Source organism: Oncorhynchus mykiss, chromosome 28, assembly GCF_057628025.1.
Source record: "Oncorhynchus mykiss isolate SJ-2025 chromosome 28, ASM5762802v1, whole genome shotgun sequence".
In the NCBI taxonomy this organism is placed as follows: Eukaryota; Metazoa; Chordata; class Actinopteri; order Salmoniformes; family Salmonidae; genus Oncorhynchus; species Oncorhynchus mykiss.
Window position 1 is genome coordinate 11,627,627 of NC_143049.1, and position 12,958 is coordinate 11,640,584.

General features: G+C 41.9%; 1 protein-coding gene across 1 annotated transcript; it reads left to right on the top strand.

Moving 5' to 3' along the window:
* On the top strand, positions 1–7,109 carry LOC110508514 (uncharacterized). Its single transcript, XM_021589079.3, has 4 exons — positions 1–548; positions 644–765; positions 4,968–5,082; positions 5,294–7,109. Exons 1-4 carry the CDS (start codon positions 335–337, stop codon positions 6,355–6,357), a joined length of 1,515 nt encoding a protein of 504 aa, XP_021444754.2. The 5' UTR covers positions 1–334; the 3' UTR covers positions 6,358–7,109.
* The last annotated feature ends 5,849 nt before the right edge of the window (positions 7,110–12,958 follow it).

A 12,958-nucleotide genomic window follows, 5' to 3' on the forward strand; every position in this document is an offset into this window, starting at 1 on the left:
GGGGTTGAAACAATTTTGGCAGATGTGAGTCACGGGGCGACGCACAGTTTTTTTGTCAATAGATATGGCTACACTACAGGCAGACTACAATAGATCCTGGAAAACAGACACTGGTATTTGCCTGGAAGGTGCTAATTCTACCAAATGTTGTAGGGCTGTTGCGTTCTCATATTTACGGTAATAGATACCCACGTCACGAGTTGAACGGAAGTAGGATTGCAATTGCGCACGCATCTCTCACTTGAAACGTTGCCATTTATCATAATCTACGGATTGTTTATTGCACGTTTTACTTCACACAGAGAATTCAAATCTGTAATTTGGGCTGGACGAGATGGCAAACTGCAATTTTCAGGCGCAGTTGGTATCCATTATGGAGGTATTAGCTAAAGCAGCTGTAGCAGAAATAAACAAACGGGTTGATGATAGCTGTGCAGTTATACGTTTGGAAGTGACCCAAAGCCAGCGAGATATTGATGGACTGAAAAGGAAGTGTCAAATGATGGAGGGCGAGTTGAAGAAGACGCGAGGACGAGTCAGGAGAAAAGGTAGTAGATGTGTTATTCATGATAAATGGATTGCATATTCAAAGCCCAAATGTGTGAATAGCCCTAATATTTGACTGAATACAATTATTTTCCAGCTTTTTACCCCATGGCATCTGAGAAATCTTCATATCCAGTCAAGATTGTTTTGAACAAGCAGAGGAATAGCTCACAGTGGAGAGACGAAGAGATGGCTGTTGAAGAGGACTCTCAACCCCAGGTGTGATATATCACCTTTTACAATTACAAAGACCTGATGACCTCTTGGATCAATTCTGTTATTGGAATATTTAAAGTGTTTGTGTGATTCATTAGTATTGCAATGAAACAGGCAGGGAGTATAGCTCGAACCTTCCACCTTCTGGCCAGAATCCCTGCGTACCAATCGACTGCCACAGAAGTATGCTCCATCAAAAGTATGCTCCATCGGCAGAGTTGAGATCCGCTTTTATAAACCAGGGTAACTACCAAGGTGCGAATTAGGGGGGAGCCAGGGAGTGCTCAGCTCCCCTGAATAAGATGTTGGCTCCCATAAATGCAACAGAAGTCAAACTTTGTGAGGGTCTCTAAATAATGCTAATTTAACCATTCTCCCATTTGTTTAAAATGTAGTGGTAAATATGTTTCACAGTGGTAAATATGAGCTCCTTTAATGTAGATTTTCCTTTGTACTTACTCATTTTCGCCATTTGCTTGCCATGTGTCCTTGATAGATAGCCTTTATTCCAATGCTTTAGATTTATCTGTTGATTTGTCATGGTTTGCTTTTGATAGTCAGCTATTTAGAGCGCGCATTGTTTTGTTTTTCAGGTGTGCGTGGGTGTTCTCTGTGCCATCCGTGGCCCGAAGTAGTAGACCATTTATATAGCTTTATTTTCTATCAATATTTGTTTTCTTTCCTGGATCAGCTGATGATGGTCGACTATAGCACTAGACAACTGGCCTACAGCTACACCCCAATGTACATCCAATCCATCCAAAAAGTAATCTATACGTTAATGACAGTAGGCCTATAAGGTGACTCTTTTGGTTAGAAGAGGTTAACGTTGGGTTAGAAGCGTTACATTTTCCAATGGCATAGGCCTACATTATTTTGGATTTGTGTCCCCATTGGGAACTGTTTTTCATGGTGAAACATAATGAAATGTTAAATTGGCATAGTTACACTTACAGTGCATTTTCCCAGATCTCCAAGATCCATGATAGGTACAGGGTTTAAGTTCAATATTCTATTTCAATTGTTAGCCTAAATGCTTAATAATGACAAATAACACTGTCATTAATGTAAGGAAGTAGTGTTTTATGTCACAAGATCTGTGAAGACTTCAAGCATAAATTATGGACAACTCATGAACTAGGGTGTAAAACATGTTTTGATTAAACTCATTACTTGATTGCCATTGATTAGGCCTACATTAATTGATGCGTCCTGCTGACAAATGTAACTTTTTTTGTAGCCTGAAAAGTCATGACACAGCTGAAATTAGGCTGAATCTGTCACGGGAAAAATGTGTTGATCACGCTCATGTAGCACATGCGTGAAGCCTATTCCTCAGCCTGAAGTGTCTGGCTTCCGTCGCCTCATTAGCTAGCTTTTGAGGTGGCGCGATCGTCTAAGACGTTTGAGGGAGGACAGACGTGTGTTTGTGAGGCAGAGGTCGGTCCCGAGTTCGCGCCAGGTATGGGCTGAATCGTTCGTGAGAAAGTGGTAACGTTATCTAAGCAAGCAGCGTGAAGTCCTTTACTCTAACACACACGGCTACAATGTGTATTACCATGAACTTCAAATTTGCCTAGTGGCAAAATAATTGGTGGGTAAAACGCTGATTGTCGGTCGTGGTAAAGGTTTTAATAATGCTCCCTATACTTTCAAAGTATTTTTCTGAAAAAGGTGGGTACACGCCTTTACTTGCATCTACCCTCCACTAGGCCTGCACCACTGCCGGTAGCCTACCCTCCCAGCCAAGGCAATTTTACGCACATGAACACACGCAGAACAGGTACAGTAGCCTACATTCAATATAAGACATTAGGCACACGTTTTGGTGTTTTGTAACACATCTATTTCCTATCATCAAATGGCGCAAGTATACATGATGTTTAGTTGCTGGAATTATTTTGGAGTGGATGAACATGCACAGGTAGACTACTTTTTTAAGTGATTTGTATGACAATCAGGTGAGAAATAGAATGACTGGTTATGTTCATGCCACATTCAAAGGTAATTCATATTTATTTTTAAATCTCTTTTTCGGGATATCCAATTGGTAGTTAGTCTTGTCCCATCGTTGCAACTCCCCTACAGACTCGGGAGAGGCGAAGGTCGAGAGCCATGCGTCCTCCGAAACACGACCCCGCCATGCTGCACTGCTTCTTGACACACTGCTCGCTTAACTCAGAAGCCAGCCGCGCCAATGTGTCGGAGGAAACACCGTCCAACTGGCGACCGAAGTCAGCTTGCAGGCGCCCGCCCGGCCTGCCACAAGGAGTTGCTAACCTTCCCCAGATGAAGCTGGGCCAATTGTGCTCCGCCTCATGGTTCTCCCGGTCGGCTGTGACACAGCCTACGATCAAACCCGGGTCTGTAGTGATGCCTCAAGCACTGCAATGCAGTGTCTTAGACTGCTGCACCACTCAGGAGGCCCATATTTACAGTATAAATGATGTCGTTATTATTAGTGCCATAAAGAAAATATTATTACTCCCATAATCTTTTTTTTATTTTTTACACTCAATAGAGACCCCCGAATGCCATGGTGTAATTTACACCAATGTAATGACCTTGATAGATTATAAATGAGAGAATGTTCACAACTGTTCTCAAATTGAATGGTTTATTGAGCCAAAAATTATACAAGCTACTTTCTGGCTGTAGCCCATGGCAAATAAATCGGATAAGAATAACAGGTAGCTATCCAGCTCACTCTCTGGACAGGAAAAGAGCCTACTTACAAACCAAGGTCACTGCAATATGAAAAGGGTTAGATATGGTGTGTCCAGAGTCGATTAATTAGGGCCGATTTCAGGTTTTCATAACAATTGGAAATCTGTATTTTTGGACACCGATTTGGCCGATTTAAAACAAATTTAAAACCTTTTTTTTTTACACCTTTATCTAATCTTTATTTAACTAGGCAAGTCAGTTAAGAACACATTCTTATTTTCAATGACTGCCTTGGAACGGTGGGTTAACTGCCTCGTTCAGGGGCAGAACGACAGATTTTCACCTTGTCAGCTCGGGGGAGTCAATCTTGCAACCTTACAGTTAACTAGTCCAACGCTCTAACCACCTGCCTCTCATTGCACTCCACGAGGAGACTGCCTGTTACGCGAATGCAGTAAGAAGCCAAGGTAAGATGCTAGCCAGAATTTTACGTAATTATGACATAACATTGAAGGTTGTGCAATGTAACAGGAATATTTAGACTAATGGATGCCACCCCTTAGATAAAATACAGAACGGTTCCGTATTTCATTGAAAGAATAAACATCTTGTTTTCGAGATTATAGTTTCCGGATTTGACCATATTAATGACCTAAAGCTCGTATTTCTGTGTGTTATTATGTTATAACTAAGTCTATGATTAGATAGAGCAGTCTGACTGAGCGGTGGTAGGCAGCAGCAGGCTCGTAAGCATTCATTCAAACAGCACTTTCGTGCGTTTTAACCGGCAGATCTTTGTTGTGCATCAAGCATTGCGCTGTTTATGACTTTAAGCCTATCAACTCCCGAGATTAGGCTCGTGTAACTGATGTGAAATGGCTAGCTAGTTAGCGGGGTGCGCACTAATAGCGTTTCAAACGTCTCTCGCTCTGAGACTTGGAGTGGTTGTTCCCCTTGCTCTGCATGGGTAATGCTGCTTCGAGGGTGGCTGTTGTCGTTGTGTTCCTGGTTCGAGCCCAGGGAGGAGAGAGTAGAGGGACGGAAGCTATACTGTTACACTGGCAATACTAAAGTGCCTATAAGAACATCCAATAGTCAAAGGTTAATTAAATATAAATGGTATAGAGAGAAATAGTCCTATAATTCCTATAATAACTACAACCTAAAACTTCTTACCTGGGAATATTGAAGACTCATGTTAAAAGGAACCACCAGCTTTCATATGTTCTCATGTTCTGAGCAAGGAACTTAAACGTTAGCTTTATTACATGGCACATATTGCACTTTTACTTTAATCTCCAACACTTTGTTTTTGCATTATTTAAACCAAATTGAACATGTTTCATTATTTATTTGAGGCGAAATTGATTTTATTGATGAATTATATTAAGTTCAAATAAGTGTTCATTCAGTATTGTTGTAATTGTCATTATCAGTATCGGCTTTTTTTGGTCCTCCAATAATTGGTATCGGCGTTGAAAAAAATCATAATCGGTCGACCTCTAGTCCAGAGTAATAATCACAGTCCCCTGTTACAGCCTACAGATGTGGAGCAGAGAGCAGAGACTGAACCAATACTGATCAAAGATGAAGAGACAGCAGAGGATGTGTGGACGACTGACCCTCAGGAAGAGCTCAGGATCACTGGAGAGGGTGGGTGCGACCATAAGTGATACTTCTCTGTCTGTCTATGGAAGACTGCGTGGGTGTAGTGGTATGCACGTTGCAAATTGCTAGTTGGTGTTTTTTGTTCTGGGTTGGCATAGAGAGTGCGCGTACACACAGTCAATTTGAAATCAGTCATGTTTTGCAACTGTTAAGGATCGTTTGTAATGTTTCTTTTATGTTTATCCCAAATCTTTAGAGTCTGGTTCCAAGTCTGGGAAACCACCATCCTTTGAGCAACGGCACTTTGATGAGGACTTCATCACACAACCCAACATATCTCCTGAAGACTCAGTGGAACATTACCCAAATTCTGATGGTCCAGAGGAACCAGGCACACCACGGTGTACGTCTGTAGAGAAATCAAAGTTGTTCAGCACAGAGCAGCACCGGCCAGCCGAGGATGAGGACTCACAAGAGCTGGTGATGGTGAAGGATGAGAAAGAGGAGGAGCTGGATCAGACCACAGCCCTGGCAGGACCTGACCAGTTTGTCATGGATGAGACTGATGGGCAGCTGTGGACCTCTGTGGATCCAGGCAGACACACTGATGGCCACCCAGATTTCTCCTTTCATTCCACAGAGGAGTACTCTCAGAATATATCAATTTTTCCATCTCACAGTGGGCTGCCATCCCTTCCTACTATGACAGATGGTGTAGGGCCATCGGTTCACTCTTCTAGAGGGAAACCACATGCTAACATGTTCAGTGCAGCAGCACACATGAAAAAACATGTCAGGACATTGGTTGATGAGACTAGACAACAGATGCCAGAAGGACAGAGCAGTGAGATGCTGAACTCTAATAATGACGGAAATAGTTTAGCTCTACAGCCAAGGCAGCATCAGCACAGGGCTTCAGAAGCAACAGTGAGAATGAGTGAGTGCATGACAGGGTCAAACATGGCCACCACCTCCACCTTCTCTGGATACAGCCTGAGTCACAGTAGTTTTAACATGGTGAAGAGAATGAGGACTCAGTGGAGGTCGGGCGGCACCACAGGAGAGAAACCGTACACCTGCGAACAGTGTGGCAGGAATTTCACCAAGCAGTACAACCTGATCAGACATGCTGTGGTCCACAGCGGGGAGAAGCCCTACGAGTGCACACAGTGTGGGAAATGCTTCACCCAGCGCTCCAGTATGAAGTCACATCAGAGAACTCACATAGGAGAGAGTCCAGTGTCTCAACATGTGGTACCCCCATACCCTGGGGATCCACACACAAGTTTAATGTTGTCTCAGACCAGATGGAACAAATAAACATAATTGCATAGTTTTTCTGTACCACTGTCTGTGAAAATGTGGTACAAAAGGTATTTTGAGACATTTTGACATACTTTTCTGATTTGTGAAATGTCTTTCATGTTTGACTGTTGACGGCTCCTCACAAATTCTACCAGCCTATATATTTACAACTGGTAAAACAATTATATAATGAAAACCTATCTGCACTTTTAGAAAAAGTGAATAACACCTTCATAGAATTGAGTTGTACCCCCCTTCCTAAAAATGTTGTTGCACCCAACCCCCACATTTACACTGACTGAAGTGGGTTAAACAAGTGACATTAATAATGTATCATAAGCTTTCACCGGGTCAGTCGATGTAATGGAAAGAGCAGGTATTCTTAATGTTTTATACACTGTGTATATAGGAACCATTTAGTATGTGTTGTCTAGTTAGTGCTTGTCTATTTGGGATGTCACTTCTTGCCACAAAGGACAGTATCATATCAAATCAGGTTAATAACTTATTTTGAAGTTACTCTGCAGCCTTTAACTGTTACGTTATTTGAACTCAACTAGGCAATCAAATATGTGTTTCAGTGTATTAGCTTACATCTTACATGTATGTTCATACAACTTTACATTTGACATCTGAAAATGACACTTTTACTGTACTTTGTCTAAACTGACACTGGCACTGTATAAAACTGGTCATCTGAATCACAGATCATTATTATATTCCGTAGATGGCTAAATCGATAAGAAAAATAAATATGTAGTTTGAAAGATTTACTGGTTCATTGATTTGCCAGTCAACAGAGGCAGAGATAACAGTGGAGATATACAGAGAGAGAAAAGGAGAGACTCAGGACGCCAACACGGGAAGTTTAGTGATTTCTTGCGTCATCATTTGCTGATGCTTGGTTATGCCGGTGCAGAGTGAAGGTTGGAACAATCGTGACTCTTTCTTACTTTTTCTTATTCTTGTTTATATCTCTAAGTAAACCCGAAACTCAAGAGGAATAATAGTGACAGCGTGTTAGGTAGGGGTGGGATAGTAGTGGTCAGGGGGATGGAGAGGTGGGGTCAGGCGCAGAGGTTTCATGTTCTACGACAGGCCTGCAGTCACAATGTACAGTTAAATTGAATTCCGCTGCAGTGAGAGGGCCACAATGGCCAGGAGAGGCAGGGAGGAGAGGGCATCTATCGATCACAGAGAACAGCCAGAGCCAGGGTTTGGGGTGGCAGGGTGTCCATCAAAATAGGAAGACTAGGTGTGATTGAATTTGAAGTGTCCCCAGACCATGGCACAGAGGGAGACTGGGAGTGTTGGGGGTGAAGGGTGTGGCCTGTTTATTTTGTGAAAAAAAGATAGGGGGAAGTGAAGAGTGTAATGATTGCTGTAGTTTGTGAGCACTGCACAGTTTGATTTGAAGTGATCACATTAAGTGTTGTGTTGGTGTATGCATATTGAGAAGATGATTTGTCCGTTTTTAAAAATGTATTTACAGAGGGCCACAAACACAGCAGAATGTCTCAAAACACAGCTCAGTATAGCACAGTAAAGCGAAGCACTTCACGGAGTGAATCAATAAACCACAAATTGCAATTGAAGAAAATAAGTGTAGAATATTAACAGCACATTTTAATTGTATATGAAATGCTCATGATCACGTTACCATTGACCAATTCCTACAGAAAATACAATGATTGTACAAAACATTAAGAACACCTTCCTAATATTGAGTTGCACTGCCTTTTTCCCCAAACAGCCTCAGTTTTCTGGGGCATGGACACTACAAGGTGTTAAAAGCATTCCGCAAGGATGCTTGCCCATGTTGACTCCAATGCTTCCCACAGTTGTGTCAAGTTGGATGGTAGTGGATCTCTTCTCCAAGTAGCTTGTTCCATCTCCTCCCACAGATGCTCAATTGGATTGAGATCTGGTGACTGGGCAGGCTACTGCAGTAAGCTGAATTCACTGTCATGTTTGTGGAACCATTCCTGGACAATTCTAGCCTTGTGGCATGGGGCATTATCCTGCTGAAAAATGCATTCGCAGATGGATACACTGCTGCCTTGAAGGGATACACCTGATTGGCAATGATTTTCAGGTATCCTGTGGCATTCGAACGTTGCTCCACTTTTATCAATGGGCCTAATGTGTGCCATGAAAACACACCTCACACCACCAGCCTGCAATGTTGAAACGCAGCATGATGGATGCATGTACCCAAGTGTTTTTTCCCCCCATACTCTAGTCCTCCCATCAGCGTGAAACAGCAGGAACCCGGATTAATCAGACAGGCAATGTTTTTCCAATTTTAAAGTATCTAGCGTTTTCATTCCTTAACCGCAGTTTCTTGTTTTTTGCTGAATGAAGTGGAACTTTGCAAGGTCGTCGGCTGCCATACACCATTCTCAGGGGGCGCAACTTTGGTTTTATAAGTGGCCGTCTCTATTTAGAACAACAAAATGGAAGCATGCCCCCAGTCATCAAGCTAGGTAAGAGATCATTGCTAAATGTGTTTAAGTGATTGATAAGGTGGAACTAGATCAAAGCTAATTCAATAATCAATATTGTGGTGCACCTTTAACTCAAGTACAAAGACTTTTGATTGTCTTTATTAAGGCATACTCTATATCAAATGTCAGCCAGTCCGCCCAGCCAGCCCGAGCCGCCTGCACGCCGACCCCCATCAGTCTAGTCCATACCTCAACTCTCTCCCAACACAATCTTTTCCACACTTTTTCAAATTGGATTTATTCCCAAGTGAAAGGTTTTTGTAACAAAAACAATAGAATATGTTGTATCTGAATAAGTTAAATATTAGCATCCTGTTGTTCATCCCTGTCAGTTCCATAGTATTATCATCTTGTCTCCGTCTCAGTTCCCCAGGTGCTGCGAAGCTGCAGTGAATTCATTGAGGAGCATGGAAATTGGTACTTAATGCAGGTAAAACCAAGTACATCATGTTTTCTAAATCACTTAAAAATTGATCTGATGATTTATGCATATTGTGCCCACATTGATCACGTCCCCGCTTATAAATATCTGGGCATTTGGATGGATGAAAAGTTATCTTTTAAAAGCATGTTGATGAGTTAGTCATGGAGTTGAGAGTAAAAATGGGCTTCTTTAGAAATAGATCCTGCCTCACCCTGAACAGCAGAAAGCAGATTATTAAATCAACTTTCCTGCCAGTGCGAGACTATGGTGACACCATTTATACCCCTGGATTTATTCCACATTTCGTGCTACAGCCTGAATTCAAAATGGATTAGATAAAATAAAAATCGATCTACACAGAATAACCCATGATGACGAAGTGAAAATGTGTTTTTAGAATGTTTTGCAAATGAAATACAGAAATATCTCATTTGCATGAGTATTCACACCCCTGACTCAAAACATGTTAGAATCACCTGTGGCAGAAATGACTGTCAGGTTGTGCGCTACTGGTAAGAAGTCAGGTGCAGAAGAGCGGAGAGTTGTGATCATGCGTACACTTTGATAGGCAGAAGTAACAACAGACGGACGCAACTGCGTCAAAACCTCCAGCCAAATGGCGGTACCCGGGGAAAAACCAGCCTGGCGCGTAACATGAAACATGAAACATTTAACAAAACAAAGACATGGGGGAAACAGAGGAAATATGTAGTGTGATTAGGGAATGTAAACCAGGTGTGCGGGGAAACAAGACAAAACAAATGGAACAATGACAAGTGGAGCGGCAATGGCTAGAAGACCTGTGACGTCGATCGCAGAACGCCGCCCGAACAAGGAGAGGAGCCGACTTCGGCGGAATTCGTGACATACAGCTGTGAGTCTTTCTGGGTAAATGTCTAAGAGCTTTGGATTGTACAATATTTGCTCATTATTTGTTTCAAAATTCTTCAAACTCTTTTGGTCAAATTGGTTGTTGATCATTGCTAGACAACCCTTTCCAAGTCTTTCCATAGAGTTCCAACTGTAACTCGTCCATTCATGAACATTCAGCGTCTTCTTGGTAAGCAACTCCAGTGTAGATTTGGCCTTGTGCGTTAGGTTATTGTCCTGCTGAAAAGTGAATTAATCTCCCAGTGTCTGGTGGAAAGCAGACAACCAGGTTTTGTTCTAGGATTTTGCCTGTGCTTAGCTCCTGGAAAAACTCCCCAGCTCTTAATGATTACAAGCATACTCATAACATGATGCAGCCACCACTATGCTTGAAAATATGGAGAGTGGTACTCAGTAAAGTGTTGTATTGGATTTGCCCCAAACATAACACTTTGTATTCAAGACAAAATTTAATTGCTTTGCCACATTTTTTGAGGTATTACTTTAGTGCCTTGTTGCAAAAAGGATGCATGTTTTGGAATACTTTAATAATGTACATGTTTCCTCCTTTTCACTGTGTATTAGGTTAGTATTGTGGCGTAACTACAATGTTGATCCATCCTCAGTTTTCCCCTACACAGCCATTAAACTCTGTAACTTTTTTTAAAGTCACCATTGGCCTCATGGTGAAATCCCTGAGGGGTTTCCTTCCTTTCTGGCAACTGAGTTAGGAAGGACGCATGTATCTTTGTAGTCTACCAATATGATATGTGCCCTTTGTGATGCATTGGAAAAGCTCCCTGCTCTTTGTGGTTGAATCGGTGTTGGAAATTCACTGCAAAAAAAACTATTCTGTGTTGGGTACAGAGAGGAGTTAGTCATTTAAAAAATCATGTTAAGCACAAATGCACACAGTGAGTCCATGCAACTTATTATGTGACTTATTGAATCAATACATTTCAGGTTTTCATTTGTTATTAATTTGGACATATTTATATAAACACAATTCCACTTTGACATTATGTGGTATTGTGACTAGGCCAGTGAGAAAAAAAATCTCAATTGAATCAATTTTAAATTCAGGCTGTAATACAACAAAATGCCGAAAACGTCAAGTGGTGTGAATACTTTCTGAAGGCATTGTACATGGCTGGAACCATATCTTTGCAACTAGGGGAACTGTACATTTAGCCATTTGTAGTTTTTCTCCAATAGTTTCAACTGTTTTCAAACTAACTCTACAGAATTAAACCCAGTTCTCTCTCTTTCAGCCCCTTCTCCCTCTGCCTGGTTTCTCAGAACTCAAGAATTCCTGATGCTCACCTTGTCAAGATGGCTTCTTATTCCTCAAACATCAACAAGCATGCCTGGAACCTCACCATTGTTTTGGCTCCAAACCTTCTCAGGTGTGTGTGTGTGTGTGTATCTACATCTGCCACACTGTCATGGATACTGGATAACTGGCTATGTCTGAGGCCCAAACAGTGTGGTGAGTGTGTCTGTAGGCTGTATTTTCTTTGTTTCTATGACTGTCCTTTTGTTGCCTGTTTTTATCTGATGATAATTCCAATTTCAACCAGTAAGACTTTACGAAATTAAACCAGAGGAACGTACTGTCTGACTGTGCTTCAGTCTCTCAGGTGAGCTGATCCAGTGACTGCAAGATCTTTGTTTTGGTCCTTCAGAATTGTCCGTGTGAGATGCTGGGGAGATCCTCCCTGAGTGCAGTCCGCTGATTGATTAGTCTAACAGCGGGGGGCAGTATGAGCTCCAACGGTACTAACCAGATGGATAGTGTGAAATTGTAAGTGGGGGGGAAACATCTGCCTTCAGGGTGACTTTGTGATCTCTTCATGTTATATACAGTATGACAGTAATTTCTGATGTTTATGTTGTCTTCAGGGGTCTGCAGGGGGAGTTTGATAGCAGATTGTGTGGAGCGGGAGCTGCATGTGTAGGAAATGGGATTCGGGGATGGAAATCAGCAGGATTTTAGCTCACAAAACACACACACACCACTGCTCTGTGCTCCGGTAGTGGATCTTTACTAATAATCTGAATTCCCTTTTCAAAAATACTATGATATGCGCATACCATTTTGTGATGTTGTATATCGTTTCTATATATTTTATATTCAGACAAGACCAAGGAGACGAAGCAGGAGCACATGGTAGGTGCTACGGCATCTGATGGCACTGTGAAGCTGTGGCACCCCTTCCAGGTGAGCTGAATGCAATTTGATTTATGATTTAAGATTTGATTGGAGCAGTGTCAAAGCATGAAGGAGTCCAGGCATTCCTCACTGTGTCTGAAGATCGGTCGCTGAAGTCTTGGAGCATTGCTATGGCAATGGGTAACACATTTATCAACCTAAATGAATCGTCCAATTTCCATGCTTGATGTTTTTTGCTTCTTTTTTATTAATTTCCCATCTTTACCATTTCCTCAAGAGAGTCCTTCCAACCAGAGGGGCACTGTTACTGCTCTGTGCTGCTCTGAGTGGCGATCTGCTGCTATCTGGCAGAGTGGATATATGGAAACACAACACTTTAGTTGGCCACAAAAAGGTATCTCCATACAGTAATGTCCATTCAGGACCTTGTTTTGTTGGTGTGTTTATCACATTTTAGTAATTTAGCAGACTCGCTTATCCAGAGCAACTTACAGTAGTCAGAGCATACATTTTCATACTGGTCCCCCATTGGAATCAAACCCACAACCCTGAGCATTGCAAGCACCATGATCCACCAACTGAGCCACATTGTGATGAATAAAACAAAGTTGGTTTATCTGTGATTTGCTTGTCTCTCAGGTG

Coding starts and splice junctions, on each gene's coding strand:
- LOC110508514 (XM_021589079.3), top strand. CDS start 335: ATGGCAAACTGCAATTTTCAGGCGCAGTTGGTATCCATTATGGAGGTA. Junction 549..643: donor AGGACGAGTCAGGAGAAAAG/GTAGTAGATGTG, acceptor ATTATTTTCCAG/CTTTTTACCCCATGGCATCT. Junction 5,083..5,293: donor GCTCAGGATCACTGGAGAGG/GTGGGTGCGACC, acceptor CCAAATCTTTAG/AGTCTGGTTCCAAGTCTGGG.